The sequence below is a fragment of the Mandrillus leucophaeus genome, unplaced genomic scaffold (assembly GCF_000951045.1).
Source record: "Mandrillus leucophaeus isolate KB7577 unplaced genomic scaffold, Mleu.le_1.0 Scaffold386, whole genome shotgun sequence".
Lineage (NCBI taxonomy): Eukaryota > Metazoa > Chordata > Mammalia > Primates > Cercopithecidae > Mandrillus > Mandrillus leucophaeus.
Window position 1 is genome coordinate 1,359,648 of NW_012104098.1, and position 19,058 is coordinate 1,378,705.

At 35.1% G+C, this 19,058-nt stretch overlaps 1 protein-coding gene across 2 annotated transcripts in view; it reads left to right on the forward strand.

Annotated features, from left to right (window-relative positions):
* Positions 1-19,058, forward strand: part of IKZF2 (IKAROS family zinc finger 2 (Helios)) — a 165,778-nt gene that overhangs the window by 109,109 nt on the left and 37,611 nt on the right. For both annotated transcript variants that reach the window (XM_011990876.1, XM_011990875.1), the window contains one exon: positions 3,865-4,032. In XM_011990876.1, the coding sequence (XP_011846266.1) occupies positions 3,865-4,032 (168 nt within the window). The remainder of the gene's footprint in view (positions 1-3,864; positions 4,033-19,058) is intronic.

Genomic DNA, 19,058 nt, shown 5'->3' on the forward strand with positions numbered 1-19,058 from the left:
TGAAGGTACATAAAATATCGAAATATAAGATATTCCATAACAAAAATAATATATAATCTCACCCAGTCAATAAATAAAAATGGACCAGTAGATTGGTATATTGGATTTAATAATAAAAACAAAACAACAGATTCAGATATGGACATGAAGGACACATGACCATATTTTAATTGTTTTCCTGGATCCAGTTTTATTAGTCTAGATTTTTGTGCCTACCAGGGGAAAGATTAGTCATTACGGTTATAACAAACTACTTAATGTTTTCAGCTTGGATTGCTCCATTAATGTAGTTAGTAAATTTGTGAGGTTTTCTTAAAATTTGCTTTGATATACATATGAAGAACATGATTAATATTTTTTTCAGACAATCTCTAAACTGACTCAGAAAGGACCCATTGATGCAGTCCATTTAAAAACAAATTATTTACAAGAAATAATTGAGATACGTTGTTTTAAAGTGACATAGACAGTATGGAGTTTTTGCATATGTACTATTTGCATAGAGAAAAGATAGTTAACTGAACCCTTTACTTAATTATCAGATAATTTTACATTTATCTCTGTAATGCCTAGGCCAGGAAATACCCCACGACATTGAAAAAAAGGGCTGCTAATGTTTTATAGAAATAACTATCAAAAATTGAGTCAATTCACTTTTTATTTGTTATTAGACAGATATAGATATTACTTCTATATTTGGATTATTCCTGGAATATAACTATGTGTACTTTTAGAAATCTCATAAATTACCCTCTGTTTTAATCCTTGTTTCTAACAGTATTGTCATTGAGGATTTCATTATGATTCCAACTAACTTTAGTTTGGAGCACAGTAAAACAAATGGACTCTAGAAATGATAATTATCTTTTCTTACAATCAAGACATCAATAGGAGTTAGGCAAATAAAATGAGGAAAGCCATAAAATTAATATCCAAATGCAAAAAGCTTCTATCAAAACTTACAATTCAAATAAATATCTCCCAAAGCCTTATCTTATTGAAATTAAAATGTATTATTTTCAATGCCCCTTTTCTCTTACCAGAAAAAGGAAGAAAACTAGTTACCTTCATCATGCCTTGTTCTTCTTTACTTCCCATGTCCATGGGAACTTTCCAAAGGCTTCCATAGTATGACTTGCACACTGAGCAACCGGACAATATTTCCAGATATACCTAGACCACCTTTTGTTTCTTCTACCCTATTTGGGGGTGATCATATAAATTCAGAAGTACTTTCTTATTAAAAAGATTTGAAGATATCTGTAGTATTTTGTAAATGTAAAAACTAAATTACCCTGTCATTAGTCTCTTAAAACTCAATTAGGTGAATTTTAAAATTCCCTTTAAAAAAGATACTATTGTTTCATTTTTAGACTAGCATTATTTTTGAATAATGAACTACTCTAAATTAGGGATTTTGAAATATTTCAACCCAAACATTGTAGGAGGTTTAAAGGAAATCTGAGTCAGCATGCTATAGGAGTATTATCTCTTTTTGTTTGTTTGTTTTGTTTTGTTGTTGTTGTTGAGATGAAGTCTCGCTCTGTCGCCCAGGCTGGAGTGCAGTGGTGCAACTTGGCTCACTGCAACCTCCGCCTCCCGGGTTCATACGATTCTACTGCCTCAGCCTCCCGAGTAGCTGGGACTATAGGCACCCGCCACCACGCCTGGCTAATTTTTGTATTTTTAGTAGAGACGGGGTTTCATTATGTTGGTCAGTCTGGTCTCGAACTCCTGACCTCTTGATCCCCCCGCCTTGGCCTCCCAAAGTCCTGGAATTACAGGTGTGAGCCACTGCGACCGACCAGGAGTATTATCTAAAGGTAGACATGATTTCAAATTGTTCACCACACTTAGTAATTTAACTCTTTTGTAAAGTTATTGTGAACGAATTTGCAACTTGCTTGGGAAACCTTACATGGACAGATTTTAAAAGTAAAATCAAATATTTGGAGTGAAAAGTATAATATATATTTGCTATTTTCCTTTTTCTTTAAAAACTTAATTTGTGAAAGAAGTGCCTCCGTCTTTCCTTTTAATACTATGTAATTCTGTGGCAGGGGTAGAGAGTGGAAAATTCTTGATATAAAAAGATGCAGCCTGTGATTCCATTAGGAAAGAGAATCAAATAATTAAGTTGTATATTGTGTGTAAAATAAAAAAGATCTGCCAAAATTTGATTTATTTTAAAACCTTATGTTGGAAGACTTTATATGAGGAGATATAGATCTTACCAGGTTAATCAAACTAAAGAAGATACCACTTAAGGGAACTTTAACATTATAGATAATTTTGTTCAATCCAATATTACCAATATAGGACCTCTTATATATGTAGCTCATAAGAGCTCCAGATTTCTTAAGGAAAAAACCTTAACCCCCACCACAGACACAGATTATACCTTTTTGGTATGTACCTCATTAAGTTCCCAAAACACTAAGTACTACAGAATTTGAGATGTACCTGATCTATCAATTTTAAAATTTATCTAGGTTTTATAAACAAATCTATATGACAGAATTTGCAGTAGCTGCTGCCAGAAAGTGACCATAGTTTGTCTTCTTTATAACTCTTAGCTTTCTTTAATTTATTAAAGAAATCATTGAGTTTGCATTACGTCAAAGGGCCAAAAGATCTTGAGTTTTTATTATTCACTATTATTATGTGTGTTTCAGTTAAAGATACAGGAAACATGACATTTCAATGTAAGCTTTTTGAAAAACTATTAAAATTACAATCATCATCTAGCCTCAGGTACAGAAATGGTCCAGTTCAACCAAAAGGGAATTGTTTTGTAATGTTCTTTTTATTCTAAACTTAGAGCTTTAGTATGATACATTTTTACTATTTACTTATATTTGAATTTATGTTTTATTTTGTGTATATATTTAGAGATAGGTGAATTTAAAATAGCATTTTCTTTATGGTTTGATAATGCTATCAATTTGATCCTACGTGCCAGTTGTACTGCTTCATTGCCTACATGTTTTTATATTTGATGACATTGGTGAGTCAGTTGATGGCAACAGACCAAACTTAGAATTGAGGCTTAAAAACTTTATAGCAATATCAGTAATAGAAAAACGAGGAGAAAAGATTCCTTTCAAACAATAATTGTCACGAAAGAGGTATATAGGAAATGTCTGGGTGAATAATTTTATTTGGAAATTTTGCTAAAGTTTTTACTATTAGTGACCAGGAGAATCAAGAAACTTGATTTCTTTGTGCTAATGAGCTTTGTAAGCGGGTTCACTTGCTGTACCTTTTAGTTGCCCCTTTCCACATCAGCTAAATGAGGGAGTTAGACTGAAGGTCTCTTTCAGCTCAATTTTTCTGCCAATTTTAAAGAGATAGCTTGGTAAAATAAAGAGAACAAGATTTTGTAGCCAAACTGACCAAGTTCATTTCTCACCTTGACTACTTTCTAGTTCTGTGTAATAAAATACTTTGATCTATGAACTTTAATTTCTTCATTTGTTAATTAAAATTAATACTACCTAATTATTGTCATTGTAAGAAAGGATTGAAATATTCTATGGAAAGCGTACAATTGTGTGTAAGGCAGTAAAGTGACAGCACCTCGTTGTTCAACCAATGGTAAATGCTATTATTGTTATTCTTATGAGTCAATGATAGGACTTCTGTCACATTTATACATAGAAGGGAAAAGATCATTTGATGTAAAACTTGAGACTTTGGTAACTATATTAGCAAAGCAAATTCTAGGAAGATAAATGTTTAAAAGACTTATGAGGGAGATGAACATTTTTAGCATAGAGAAATGGCTTTGGTTAACAGTGGATGGCAAATTAGTCACTTGCACATACCCTAGTTGAACCTTCCCATTTCTTCTCCTTACTGCAGGTGAACGCCCCTTCCACTGTAACCAGTGTGGAGCTTCTTTTACTCAGAAGGGCAACCTTCTGAGACACATAAAGTTACACTCTGGAGAGAAGCCGTTCAAATGTCCTTTCTGTAGCTACGCCTGTAGAAGAAGGGACGCCCTCACAGGACACCTCAGGACCCACTCTGGTAAGTGTCACCAACTCCTTGAGAAGAAAAGTAAAACAGGAAAATTTAGAAGAGTACTACTGGATGATAGTAACATGGCTTTGGTATGTAGTTAGTGATGACCAAGACAATATTGTTATTGGTATACATTAGATAATTGATAAATCTATCAGGATGCATGTGTCTTTCATCTGTAGACTTTCAGGCTTGGCAAAAAGAAGCACTGTCAACTGGAGAGTATCTTACTTCAATATATTAGCATAAGAAAGCGGCTGTTATATATTTTCTATGATTTTAAAGTTTTAAGAATGCAGTCATTATGGTTAATTCAGCATAAGTGAAGATCCATTATAATATTAGTTATGTTTTGAGTGACTATAGAGAAAATGAAAACTGATTTTTTTTTGACTGATACAGTGCTCAGGCTGGGATTTCTGTGGAAAATAAAATGGTTTCTTTTGAACTTGAAAATATCCTCAGAAAATTGGCCGTTGGAGTATTTTATATTCTAATTTTAACTCTCCTTGTATCTTTAGCTCTCAAACTATAGTCGTTGGGTACTCTGAAACTTTGCTGTGTTTCATAAATCATTAAAAAAATCTAGAATATGACAAGTTTTTGGGAATAAAAGAAAAAAATCTGAAATAAATTTAATGTTTTTAAGAAATGCCAGAATATAACACATAAAAGAGAAAGAATGATCAGAAATCTAAATGAATCTCATTTGACTTTTAGCATAAATTTTCATAACCAAGAAGTTAAACACGGAAAATTAATACAGCATACTCTCAAACCAGTTTTATTTGTTTCTTCTGTTCATAATGACATACTAAATTTTAATTTTAATATGAAGATATGATGGAAATGATATTTTAATCTACATTGACAAATCGTATTGGAGAGTGCTAAGGTTGTGAGATAATGCTTATTGTATTATCTCTCGTATTACATTTTTCCTTTTCATCTTTAAGGCTGTACTGAGTTTTTAAACATGAATGTGAATTGTGTAAAACTATTTTAAACATTAACTCTTAAATTTGGGGCAGTTACAAAAATTAAATTAATGCAAACATGGAAACAAAATATTTTAAGTATATATTTTTCTTTCCTCCTTGAGTTAAAGGAATTCACTTATTTCCAACTACAACATTTTATGTCTTATTTTAAAATTATGCTATCAAAACTATATCTTAAAGCAGTGTTTTATTATGAAAAGTTTTATTGAAAAATATTTTTAGGACATTACAGGCATTTCCTTTAACTTGTCATGTACTCTAGCCAGAGTTAAATTATTACTGAGTTGTCCAAAGATTATATAACAAATAGATCTTGATGAACATATATTTTTGCCTTGACTTCATGTAATAAATAACCGTACACATCCGTCTTATTTTTGTTGAAATTGTGTTGTTTTTAATATCATGGTTTTGTGTGTGCATATTATGTAATCTGTCTTCATAAATAAAGACATGGTCCTTATAACTGCCACTGTGCTCATTTTGCAATTTTAGTATACCAAGTTATGATTTTTGCAGATATATAAATAGATATATTCAAATTGGGTAATTCAAGAGAGTTTAATGGAGTCACTGTTGGAGAGGGGGCATCCAGCTACTGCATCACCAAGAGCTGATACCAATTCAATCATGCTTTCAACTAGAACCTAAAATACTAGCCATCCCTAATGTTCTTCATAATAGATAGAACATAAAACAGAGTTGCTATAGTTTTTGCTTCTCTAATTTGCCAGAAAGCTCAAAATTGATCATTATACTTTTCTTCTTCCATTCAAATACATCTTCCTCTTCCTCTTACTCTCTTTAGCACATCGGCTAAATAAGGTTCTTTATCTAATAGGTGACTCAAATTTTATAGATTCTGAGTCTTTGGTGATCCTGTCTTTCTTATATTGCTATAGTTTTTCAATAACCAAAATTATTAGATAAATATTTCAAAAGATATGCCCCAGTAAATCCCCTGAGTTCCAAGCGTAGTTCTTATCCTCAATGTATAGCAACAACTCCAAATCATTCTGGTAGTCTGGAAAAATTGTAAGCCAGTCCCTGTTTGTTTAGCAGCTTGCATGCCCAAAATAGCTAGTGAGTATTCTCAGCTTCCAATACAACAGGACCAGATCTCTGAAACCTGGAGAAAACATTCTTTTGGGAACTGAGGTTTCCAAAACCACCAATCTGAAGGTTTCAGGACACAGAGTAAAAAGCCTTTAAATGGGTTATTTGATGTTATTAGAGTGGCTACCTCTACCTTAACCTCTTTGTTCTCAGACTCATGCTTTCTGGCTATGGAGGAGATGACGTTGGCCATATATCATATCCTGTAGAACACACACACCCAAACTCCTCCCAAATGGCAACCATACATGAACCACTCCTTTGGTAGGCCATTTCACCACTCCATATAGCCAGCTGATTCTGGAGGGTGATACTTGGGGTATGACCCATGCATTCCATAGATTTGAGCTAATTGTGTTTGTCTTGCCATAAAAAGGAGTTTCCTGGTTGAAGGCAGTGTTGCAAGGAATACCAAGGTAATTGGTAAGGCATTCTGTTAAATCCATACTTGAGGGAGCTTCCAAAAATATTGAAGAGAAAGGGAAGGCACATCCCAATAGGATAGATTTCTGCCTCCTCCGTGTTGAAAGAGTCAAATTTAACCTGCCTGCCACTACTTGCTTGGTTGCTTTCCCTCAGGAATGGTGCCATATCAGGGTCTCAGCATTGGAAAATTGTGAACTCAGCAGTGGTGGTAGTTAAATCAGTCATGGAGAAGAAGGAAGTCTACATAATTGAATCTGTTCATAGTTTCTGTGTCCCTACTCCCATTATCACTTTGTACATTGGCCCACTGAGCAAGTACCAGGTAAGCCTGGTAAAGAGTCTGAGATTGATGAGATTACCTTGTCCAGATTACTAAGGGCCTTCTCTATAGTGAATGCCCTCTGGAGAGAATTTACATAGAATACCGTATCATCACACTTTTTGCCAATTCCGAAAGATACATCCTCATAACTCTCCCCTAGACCTTCTGTCACCAGTCATCCAATTTTGTTCTTTGAAATCCTTGACTGTATGGCCATTCCATATATCATTACCTCGAGTATCTCTTCTTCCATGCAAAGTACAGTTAAATGTACTAGCTGAATGAAATTCTGGCTGCTGGAGGGATAGCCACTGTATTTCAGGGCCATCTCCCTTAAGTGGACCTGTAAACACTGTAGTCACAGCTGGTATTGAATACCAGGCAGTCTATTTACAAACCAGATCTGCACTGTTTCATCCTCATCAACTGGTCACTGAGAATACCCCAAGAGGTCATACAGATGGATTGAAGCAAAAAGATTGAGAAACAGTAGTAGCAGGTATTAGAGACCTCTGAGCTACTTGCTCATACAGTATACTTGGGCTTCCTCAACCAGTGTAAGAAGGCTGCGGGGAAGGAAAATATACCAATGAAATGCTGTTGTATACATTTTTGATATGTTGAATTAGATAACACCTAGTTCATGATGCATGGTTTGGGCCACATTGTCATTGGGAGTCCTATTGCCTGGTACACAGTCTTAACCAAAGTTCATTAGCAAGTAAGGAGTGGCTTTTCAAATGGTGGTTAGTTATTGTTAGAAGACTGCATGTCTTTACTATAAAACCATGAGGGATCTACACATTGAGGCTTCCACTGACAGAGATGTCATACGGCATCTTCATTTGCCATAGACATTTCCAAAAATCATTGCATCTGCTGAATCTTAGAGTCAAAGGTAGAGGGAGCTTTCATCATGGCAGGAGTATGATGCAGATCCTTTTCTTGCCCCAAACTGCTCTCAAAATGGACAGCCTGTGGATTACCTAGTACATGCACCACAGAAGTATACCCAAATATGGTCTATGTTGCTTCTAAAATCTAGAGAGGCCACCATATTTTGTGCTTCATTTTCACGAAGGAAGGTGCAGGGTGCAGCAATTTCTCACTTACGATGGAGGATCTATTTCAGCATGCCCAGATCACTGGCCCATAAAATTTTACCAATGCGGAAAGTCCCTGAACTTTCTTGGAGTTTATCTCCTGTTCTATAGCATATACCTCTTACTGAGGCATCTCAAATATTTACTATATCCTTCTGCTAAGTTCGATCAGTGTAATGTCATGAATGTAATATTCCAGCTTGATGTTTTGTGGGATGTCAAGATGAACAAGATTTCTCCAGACTGTGTTATGACAAAGAGAGTACAGTTGACTTAGCCTTAAGGTAAGATAGTAAAAGTATGTTGCTCCTGCAGTGTGAAGGGAAAAAACCGCTTCTGATTATCTTTGTTATACAAATTACCTTAACCAGAAATCAAGTCCATTGCTTCATACCTAGTGTTGGGGGCTATATTAATATCCTCCGGTAAAGATTGTATAGCTAAAACTGCATCTACAGTTAGCATTATGAAATGATTAAGTCTGCATCAATGCCATGCATTGATAATAGTTTAAATGGGTGTATACTAAACAGTTTAAATGGGTGTATAGTATGAATTATCACCCCTAACATCTTTCAGTTTTCTGGTGGTTTCACTAATGTCTGTTATTCACCCATAGAATTATTATTTCTTTTAGTTTGCTGTCTTGGAAGAGGTGATAGTTGTAGGGCTATGCTGTCCAATATGGTAGCCACTAGCCTCATGTGGTTACTAAACACCTAAATATGGCTAGTGCTACATGTTGAAATAATATTTTTTATTCTTCTTGTTTTTTACTACAGTTTTATGTATGTTAATTATACCTCAATGAAGTTGTTGGGGGGAAGGGAGAAGATACTACCATCCCATGTTTCTCTTTCTCATCATTGCCCCACTACCAAAAACTAGTGGTCTTAGTATTGTCCATTGTATTTAGCATTGCAATTCCATAACCTTTCAAATCAGATTCTGGAGTTGGCCTTCAGCCTTATTTGCCCTGAGGCTTAAGTGGATAAGGGACCCTTTTAAAACTGACATAAACTTTCTGGTATTTTGTCTGTATTCTGACTTGAGTATTCAAGGCATGCAGTTTGTCTTTCACCTTTGTGTGCTCCTTAGGGCCATCAGCCATATCATGCTATAACCTTTACACACTGCCATTGCTGCTTTAGCAAGAAATGCCACAGCTCCCAAAGCCTTACCCTGCATCGTACATCCTTACCTGCTACCACCAGTGACAATTTGAATAATCATCTTGCCAGCACATACCTTGGATCACTACTGTCCCATTAACTCCCTGGTAAGGAGGCTATCCTGCTATCCCTGAATTCCATTTGGACTGGAGCTTTGGACCATTCCTGATACCAATAACTCTTATCAGTCAGGATCCTGACAAGAAAAGAGTAAGACACACAAATGGGGAAAATTTGGGGACATGCATGAAAGACAAATATTCACAAAAGAATGGTTAGGAATAAGGGTAGTCTACAAAAGATGGTTGGGTCTACAATAGTAGGAAGCCATTACTAGCTCTAGCCTGAAAGGGAAAGGGGATCTAGAGGTCACTGGAATTAAGAGAAATAGGATAGGGTCTTGAGCACTGACCTTCAGTAGAAGAATGTAGCCTTTGCTAACCTGTGACTTGGGAAATAAACACCCTGACCTCACTCTTTCCACCCTCCAGTCTCTTACTGGTGCCTCACATTGACTAAACTTAACCAGAAGCCAGAGGACAAGGGAGCCTATTGATTAAAGCCAGTAAAAATTAGCTTTTGCAGGAGCAGAGCAAAGAAATGTGGAAAATGGCTATGGCAGCCAAACAGAGAATGTGCCACAGATTAACTAAAATTTAAGAACTAGTGCTTAAAATTACTAGTATAGAGCAGGGGTCCCCAACCTCCTGGCTGCAGACTAGTACCAGTCAGTGGGTGGTCTCTTACAAATTGAGCCGCAAGGCAGGAGGTAAGCAGCAGGTGAGCAAGCATTACTGCCTGAGCTCCTCCTCCTGTCAGGTCAGTGGCAGCATTAGATTCTCATAGGCACACAACCTATTGTGAACTGCGCATGCGAGGGACCTACTTTGTGTGCTCCTTATAAGAATCTAATGCCCGATGATCTGAGGTGGAATAGTTTCATCCTGAAATCATTCCCCCACCACCCGTCATTTGTGTTCCATGAAACTGGTCCCTGGTGCCGAAAAGGTTGGGAACTGCTGGTATAAAGTATTAAGGGGAATATAAAGATTTTAAGTTTAATCTCTTTTTTTATGAATATTATTATTGGTAGAAAGTATTTGCCTCCCTTTTTCCTCCAGGTAAAAACTGTCCATTGTTTTATTGTATTATTATTTATCATGTTGGATATTAATACCACATTTCTGCTTCCTATATTGTAGACTTAAACATTTCTCATCTTGATTTTCACTTAGTAGGTTGGTAACAACAAGCCCAGCATTGGTGTGCATGAATACGTTACTGTGATAAATGTTACAGTTTAAAAAAAGTGAAAAATACTTTGAAAAATATCTGGAATACGACATGTATTAAGTAAATACTAGGGGTGTATGTGTGTGTGTGTGTGTATTTCATTTACCTTGCATGATCCCTGTACAAGGTGGTGTTTTTTCTGCTTAGGAACTCTATTTGTCCTCTAGAGGACACCAAGTAGTGTCTTGGTTTTTGTTGCATAGGCCTGGTAGTCAGGTTATTTATCTGGAATTTCTTGAACTTTCCCTATACAGTAGACACTATATTAAGCATTTTCCATGGTTTCTTTAATAAAAAGCCTTTTTATCTAACATAAGCAAAAAGAGATTGTTTGTAGATTAATAGCAATAAGTCTACTAACATGGAAAATGCATTTTTGAAAAGTTTTTACTTTAAAAACTATAAATGTAATATATATTTTATTGTTTATCTTTTTATTTAAGTCCAAGCTCTTTTCTTTCAATGAGAAATTTGGTTGTTGAATAACATGTAATTTTTCTGGCTTAAACCATACCCATAACACATCATCTTTACTTACATTTTCAGTTTCTTTAAGAACTTAAAGATCCTGTGAAGCAATCAGACTTCTATTCATTTTTAAAGATTTTTTCACTAATTTTTATGATTATTTTTGCTCATTCATTTCTTTAGAGATATTTTTATCAGCTCATCTTTATTGAATCTTTTCAAAGTGGTAAAATTTGGTTTCATAGAAACAGTGTTCTTTTTGTAATTATTTCATTGGAAATAATTATAGCAGGTAAACTGGCATATATAGGTTCTGCTACAGTCATACCTGACTCTTAGTGACTATACATACAGCTCAACTGCTAGGAGTATACTCGGATATACCAAAGAAGAACCTATAAGCTCCAAGAATTCAGTGTTTTTGGTTATCCATTAGTATGTTTTACAAAGAGAATGGAGAGGCAGTTTCATTATAAGAACCTCTCGCTTTGGTTATTCCTGTTGTACAGGTGAAGAGACTGAGGCAGAAAAGAAGTCACACAGGCAGACCCTGGATTTAAACCAAGGCAGCAAACTCCACAATTTGTGCTTATCACCACCCTGCTAAGTGATAAATGACACAGCTCCTGTGTTTATTCTATAAAGCTTTAACTCTACTGAAGTAACTCCTAATGATTGAAAAAAGAAATGTACTGCCTAGAAGTCAGGAGATCAAGACATGTGGGTTTTAGGGTAGCTTGCTGCAAATTAGCTATGGGGCTTTGTCAAGTCACTCAATTCGCTCTTTAAATCTCCTGGTGCTGCTATTATATGATGCAAACTACAATGTATTATCTTTTCTCCCTGGACTTTGCTAATCAGTCACTACTACCACACCTTAAAGAGTAGTCTCCACTCCCTCCAAATTACTACTTCTTTTTTTTACTATTTTGCCCTAGTTTATTTTAAAGTAAGTTTGCATGAAACCGAATTAACATCTTAAGGCTTATATTGAGTCTTCACAGGGCCAATATTTTTTGTCTACTACTGTCTGATATCCTACATCTGATAGCCTTGAAGTGTCTAAGAAAGGAAAAAAATAACTTTTTTATGTGAAATTTAAATGACATTTTAAGAGGGGGAAGGAGAAGAGGGAAAGGGGAGACAAATAAATAATTAAAATGTTTTATGAACAAAGATCAGCTAAAGATTACAGTCAAGTTGTGGCCAGGTGCGGTGGCTCACACTTGTAATCCTAACACTTTGGAAGGCTGAGGCAGGTGGATCATGAGGTCAGGAGATCGAGACCATCCTGGCTAATATGGTGAAACCGTGTGTCTACTAAAAATACAAAAAATTAGCCAGGCGTGATAGCACGCACCTGTAGTCCCAGCTACTCGGGAGGCTGAGGCAGGAGAATTTGCTTGAACCCAGGAGGCAGAGGTTGCAGTGAGCTGAGATCACCCCACTGCACTCCAGCCTGGGCGACAGAGCGAGCCTCCGTCTCAAAAAAAAAAAAAAAGATTACAGTCAAGTTTTTAGCCCACTGAGAAAGTGAGCTGCACTTTTAAAAACATGTCCCAGAGATACATTACATAAAGTTATAGGAAAATAAAAGGTACTAGTCTGTACTTGAAACTCTTACTATTCAGTAATCTTGAGATTTACCATACAAATAATCTACTTTGCTTTATGTAAACTTATAACGTAGTATTTAAGTGACATTTTAATGATGAATCAATGCTTCTGCTGAAAAATGATTTTTATTAGTTTTGTCTCTTAGATTTTTCAGTTTTGCAGGTGATTGTAGTTCTTCCTTATAAATTTTATTACTGTGGTTTGTACATTATATATATTACACCTTTTAATTTATTATACCTAATACTCTGAGGGAAATAGTGTTTAAATTAAGCTGTGGACCCCTATTAGTCAAAGTAGTATTTGGCATACTTGTTATTTTAAAAAATCTAGGAGGAAATAGAATTACACATTTTTTCTCATTAGCATTTTAGGTATATTTTGTGTATACTCTTATGCTGTACCCAAATTAAAGGTTTAAAACAGAAGAGTGTATAATGGTAAAATATGAGAAACATATATGTGTTATACATTTCTTTTTGTAAATTATAAAGAGAAAAACGATGAGTAAGAATGTGTCTCCATAGAGGAGAACAACACATACTGGGGCCTATTGGAGAGTGGAAGGTGGGAGGAAGGAGAGAATCAGAAAAAAATAACTAATGAGTATTATGCTTAATATCTGGATGAGGAAATAGTCTATACAAAAAAAAACCCATGACACAAGTTTACCTATATAACAAACCTGCACATGTACCCCTGAACTTAAAATAAAAGTTAAAAAAACAGAATGTGTCTCATAGAGTCTCAAAATATTTTTATACCAGATGAAAAATTCAGTTTTGGCGATAGAATTATACTGGTTCAGAGTACTATGAAAAATTATTTATTGCTCAAAAATGGAGTCGTCCAAATACATTTGAAAATTAAAAATCCTAATTTTCCAAGGACATTTATTCATTGTTTCTCATATTCTAAAAAAGCCAAGTATTTGTTGAGTACCATATATTTAAGATACTTGTTAGTTCTAAAACTAAGTTATTTTTCAAAGATTTATAAGTAAAATGTCCTTAAGTAAGCAAATAAGTAAAGGAATTGTTTTCTAGTATTTTTGTTCATCCTCATTTTAAGAAAATAATTATTTCGTATTTTCAATAATGCTCTTAAATTCTAAGTAAAACCTTAGCTTTCAATTGAACCAGCATTTAGTATATGATATAATTATGTATTTGTGCATGTCACTTAAAAATAACTACTCTTTGTAAAATTAGTTATCTGTGTCACATAACTTTGGAGTAAGAGAGATTTGAGGAACCTTACAATGTCAAAGTTCTTTTGACTTAGGGTTGATAATGCCTAAACTATTCTGAACATATATCTCTTTTATTTCCAAACACTTTAGGAATGTTGATTTTTACAACACTACTTTGTGATCTATTCAGTGTTTGACAATTTTCGGCTTATGAAGTTTGTTGTTTATGTCTAATTGTCAGTTTAAAGCTATTCTGTTCCATAAAAAGGAACTGGACCAGATGTACCATATAAATCCCCATCTGTTAAAACAACAACTTCCTCCCAACTAAAAAACATTTTGTGTGTGTGTATGTGTGTGTGTGTGTGTGTGTCTGTGTGTGTATCTACATATAGATATATCTATATAAGGACTATCTTTATTTTTCAAGTCCCTGTAATTCCAAGGACTATATTTTGTCCACAAAAATAGCTCAGAGATGTTGAATGCTTATATTAGCTCCTAATATTGGCTTTTAAAATTCCCAGTTAAATAGCCTAGTTTATATTTTGTTCAGTTATGCCTTTACCTATTATGAGAAAATTACTGTAAAGTATTATGACTCACCTTGCATTTAAATATACTTGCACATTTATTTTTAATAGAATTTCAAACTAACATGTATTTTTAAGGTATATGCTACATGCCCTCAGAGAAACTGGTAAGACAAGATAATCTTTTTTACATCTTCAGGTTTCTTAAAAATAAAATAAAAAATTACCATGTGGCTTGGATTAAGATGGAGCTCATCTTTGCCATATTGTTTTAAGAAACAATGTAATGTTAGTTACTCTAGTTTTAAATCTCATAGAAATAGTCTCTTGATTTGTCACAAGAGTAGTATACCCTCAAACATCTTGTCCTCTCTAAGGAATTTATTATCATGATCACATCATTTCTTTAATTTGACAACTGATTAGTGATTTCATAAGCTAAAGTATTTTCTAATGTACTGTAGCATTTGTCATCACTTACTCTCTTTTATAATACACCAGTTTCTATTTTGTTTTATTTAAATTATCTTCCCCTCTTCTTTTGAGTTTTGTGGTCTGCTCTTTCTTATAAGTCTTTTCCCCCAATCCTTCAACCATTTTCTTCCACATTACTTCACTTTTTTTTGTAATGACTACCAGAAAAAAAGTACATAAATAACTTTCTTCAGTGTATGTATCACGCAAAATGTTTTGTATAAGATGGGATTGCTGCAAGTTATAAACCTTTGGATATTAATATTACTGATAGTTTTGTGGAATGATTGAGGACAAAAAATTTCTGAAAATTAGGTACTTGGCCAGAAGATTATGATAATTAGTTGTTTTCATGTTTACATTATTTTAAAACCAGACCAGCCGGACGCGGTGGCTAATGCCTGTAGTCTCAGCATTTTGGGAGGCCGAGACGGGCGGATCATGAGGTCAGGAGATCGCGACCATCCTGGCTAACATGGTGAAACCCCGTCTCTACTGAAAATACAAAAAATTAGCCAGGCATGGTGGCGGGCGCCTGTAGTCCCAGCTAAGGGAGGCTGAGGCAGGAGAATGGCGTGAACCCAGGAGGCGCAGGTTGCAGTGAGCAGAGATCGTGCCACTGCACTCCAGCCTGGGTGACAGAGTGAGATTCTTCTGTCTCTCAAAAAAAAAAAACAAAACAAAACAAAACAAAAAACAAAAAAAAACCCGACCACCATGACTTTTTTTTTTTTTAAACCGGATTTTCCAAGGTTATCCTTAAAAAACAACAAAAGGTAGACACATTGAGTTAAATTATGCTGGTTTAGAAATTGAATCCAGTGCAGCTCATTCATAATAGTGATGGTGCATTAAATGTAGTATAATTTGTCCTGCAGGCTTCTCATGAGAAGGAACTGTTTTAAACTGATTGTAGACCTGGCACCTGGCCCACTTTCTGGGTGATCTCCCAAGTGTGAACTTTCCCCACCCTTAGCCCCTCCTTTCCTTCCTGGAGGTGGTTGATAGAGGTGGATTATACTGATAATTACACAAGCAGTGTCAGTTGCACACATGATTTGCATAACTGTGCTGTGCTGATTTCATCCATCAAATCCTGATACTGATGCCCTTGTTGCTTCACTGTATGCTTTGCGATAAACACTGAAGAAAGGAGATGGGATTAATATTTCCATTCTTGACTCTTAAAACACACACTTGAGGTCCTACTCATTGAAATTTACCCAGAAGGTAAAAGCCACTTTCAGTCAGGCCAGCTGTAAGACAGCCCATGTGATTTCCACCACGTAGAACACCTCTTTCCCCCTACCCCAGACCAATAATCATTATGTATCTTCTCTTCCTTATATGTTTCTTATAAAAGAAAGTAAAACTTTTAATAGCATATACAATCTCATCTTTTATGAATTGTAGTAGTCATGTTTCTTTCAGAGCCTATTTCTAGAAGGAATTAAAAGTCTTTCTTCTATAATTCTATGTAGCTCTTTTCACCTCGGTGCAAGTCATTTAGAAGATCAATTTACTGTAGGAAGCTTTCCTTCCTACTTTATTTTCAGGAATTCTAAAGAAATGGACAAGATTCCTGGGTGCTTTCTCATTGTTTTATATATTCTACATTGTCCTCATTCCAAAGCTTGCTACCACAGTTTTGTACCCTGCATGGATTTAGTGTGGACAGTCTTAACTTTGGTCATTTCACATTTTCCCTTCCACACCATGAGTCTGCAGGCCTGGCATGTTTGCAACTCCACAACAGAAGTGGAGAGGCTGCACACAAACTTTATTACTCACCCAGTATCCAGAAGGGTATGACACACTGGGACGTGTGTATGTTGCGGGGGGGAGGGGGGCGGGGGGGTTTTGTTCGGATGGTTTTTTCTAACCTAACCTTTACCCTTTCTTTCAATTTTTCCTACTTGATCTGTGTATGTGAGTCAAAGAAACCTGTTCATCCACAGCCTATACTATCTTGCCAAATACTGTAAGAAAACTCTCAAATGGTAGAAAATCAGACAAGGAAAATAAAAACAAAGTATCATTCATCATAAGCATGTAAAATATATTTAGAATATAAAATTTTATGTAAAGTATCATGAATCATCTATCAGAATGGAGCCCCTTTAAATTGTATAGAAACATGATGATGATGATAAGCATCTGGATAAGAATAAAAGTTCCTAAATTCAGAATCTCAAAGAAGAGAGCTTATTCTGTTTTGCATCTTCATCCCTTATATACCATATTGATTGAATGAATTAGTTAACGGACAGATTATTTTCTTTGAATATTCTTATATTAACTAGGAAGGTTTTAAAGATTCATGGAGGTCAATGGTGGTTGTGTATGTTGCCTAGTACATGATAAATATTAGTCTATTAAAAAAATTAAAAATTATGGGTATATTGAATAAGTTCTTATTTTGTGGCAAGAATCATTTTAAGGGCCTTATTTTGCAGATAAGTAGAGTCAAGTTTAAAGAAAGAGATGTTACCTAATGTCCTCATACAGTCTGTCATTTTACATAGTACATGTATGCCTCCTCAGCTTATAAAGATTATACTTTAACCTTATCTTTCTTTTATTTTCCATGGTTTGGCAACAATGTATTATTGCATTAGATTTCAAACATGCACATACTCACCCACAGCACAATAAAACAAGAATTGTATCATGCTTTTATAAACAAAAATATATCATGATGCTTGAAGACATACAGCAACTTAGGACAAAATAAATCTAGCAATAGTATAAATTATATTTGTGAGAGTACTTTAAAAAATTATCGTCTGATGTAGCAAAAAAACCATACCATTTTAACTATATATTTGCATTTTATCCAACTTCCAATGTACTCATGAAAGCTGAGAAATAAGCTCTGGTCTCTCTGAATCTAGGGTCTCTGCTCTCAGCCACTATACTCCTGCTTCCCAATCTATTCTCCATATAGCAACCAGAATGTTACTTTAACATCTGATTTAAATCATGTCACTCCTCTTAAAATATTTTAATGGTTTTCCATTGCTTTTATAATAAAATCAAACTACTAATCATGGCCATTGGTGGTTCTGCCCACTTCTCCTGTCTGATCTTCTTCTACTTTATACCTCACTCTGGGTTCTTTGCAACCGAGGTTTCTTTATTCTTTCCTATTCTTTTTGAACTAATGGATGATCCTAGGAGTCAACACCTTCAGCACTTTCTCAAGATCTTGGCACAGTTGCCTCATTATCTTTCAGATGTTAGCTTGAATGTCATCTCTTTGAAAATAGTGGCATCCATAAGCAACCTACCAGAAGCATCCCCTTAGTTCTATTTTGCTATCTCTATCTCAATAAAAAGCTTGAATCAGAGTCTGTGATTATGTTGGTGTTTAGTTTATACACATGTTGTCTGTGCCGTCCCACCCCACTTGAATGTAAGCTCTGTGAGATTGTGGACTGCAAGACTGTCCTTGTGGAGCTTACATTTTAATGAGGGGAGACAGGCAAGAATCAGTTTTAAAAAATAATATGTTAGAAGGTGTTGACTGCTACAGGGAAAAAACCAAAAATTTTCCATTTATTGTGTGTCAGGTACCTTCAGTGTTCCATATGGATTTAAAAAAAATCTTCACAGAAATGCTGTGAGTTAGGTACAACTATTTCCTAATTTAACTTAACCTAGGCTTCACATACAACTGGCATTAGGGTTAGAATTTGAGATCCAAGTAAGAAGACACATTCTGGATATACAAATACATATTCTTTATATGAATATTCCATAAGTTAGAGCAAACTATTTGCTTCTGAATTGATTATTTTGGGAGCTGTTTGCTATCCAAATTATTTGCTTACTCATAGGCCTGAGTTATTATAACATAGAAAGTCAGATGAAAGGAAATACAAGCATAACTTCCTTTATTGTGCCTTACTTTATTGCACTTCACAGATACTGCGTTTTTTACAAATTGAAAGTTTGTGGTAACCCTAATTCCAAGCAAGTCGGTTGACACCATTTTTCCAATGACACATGCCCACATCATGTCTTTCTGTCACATTTTAATAATTCTTGCAGTGTTTCACATTTGCTCATTATTATGTCTGTTTTGTGATCTGTGATCTTTCTTGTTATTATTATAACTGTGTTAGGATACCGCAAACCACACCTGTACAGGCTGGCAAACTTAAATGTTAGTGTTGATAAATGTTGTGTAAGCTCTGACTGCTCCACCAACTGGCCGGTTTCTCTGTCTGTCTGTCCCTCACCTGGCCTCTATATTCCCGAAATGCAAAAATCTTGAAATTAGGCCACTTAATAACTGTACAATGGCCTCTAA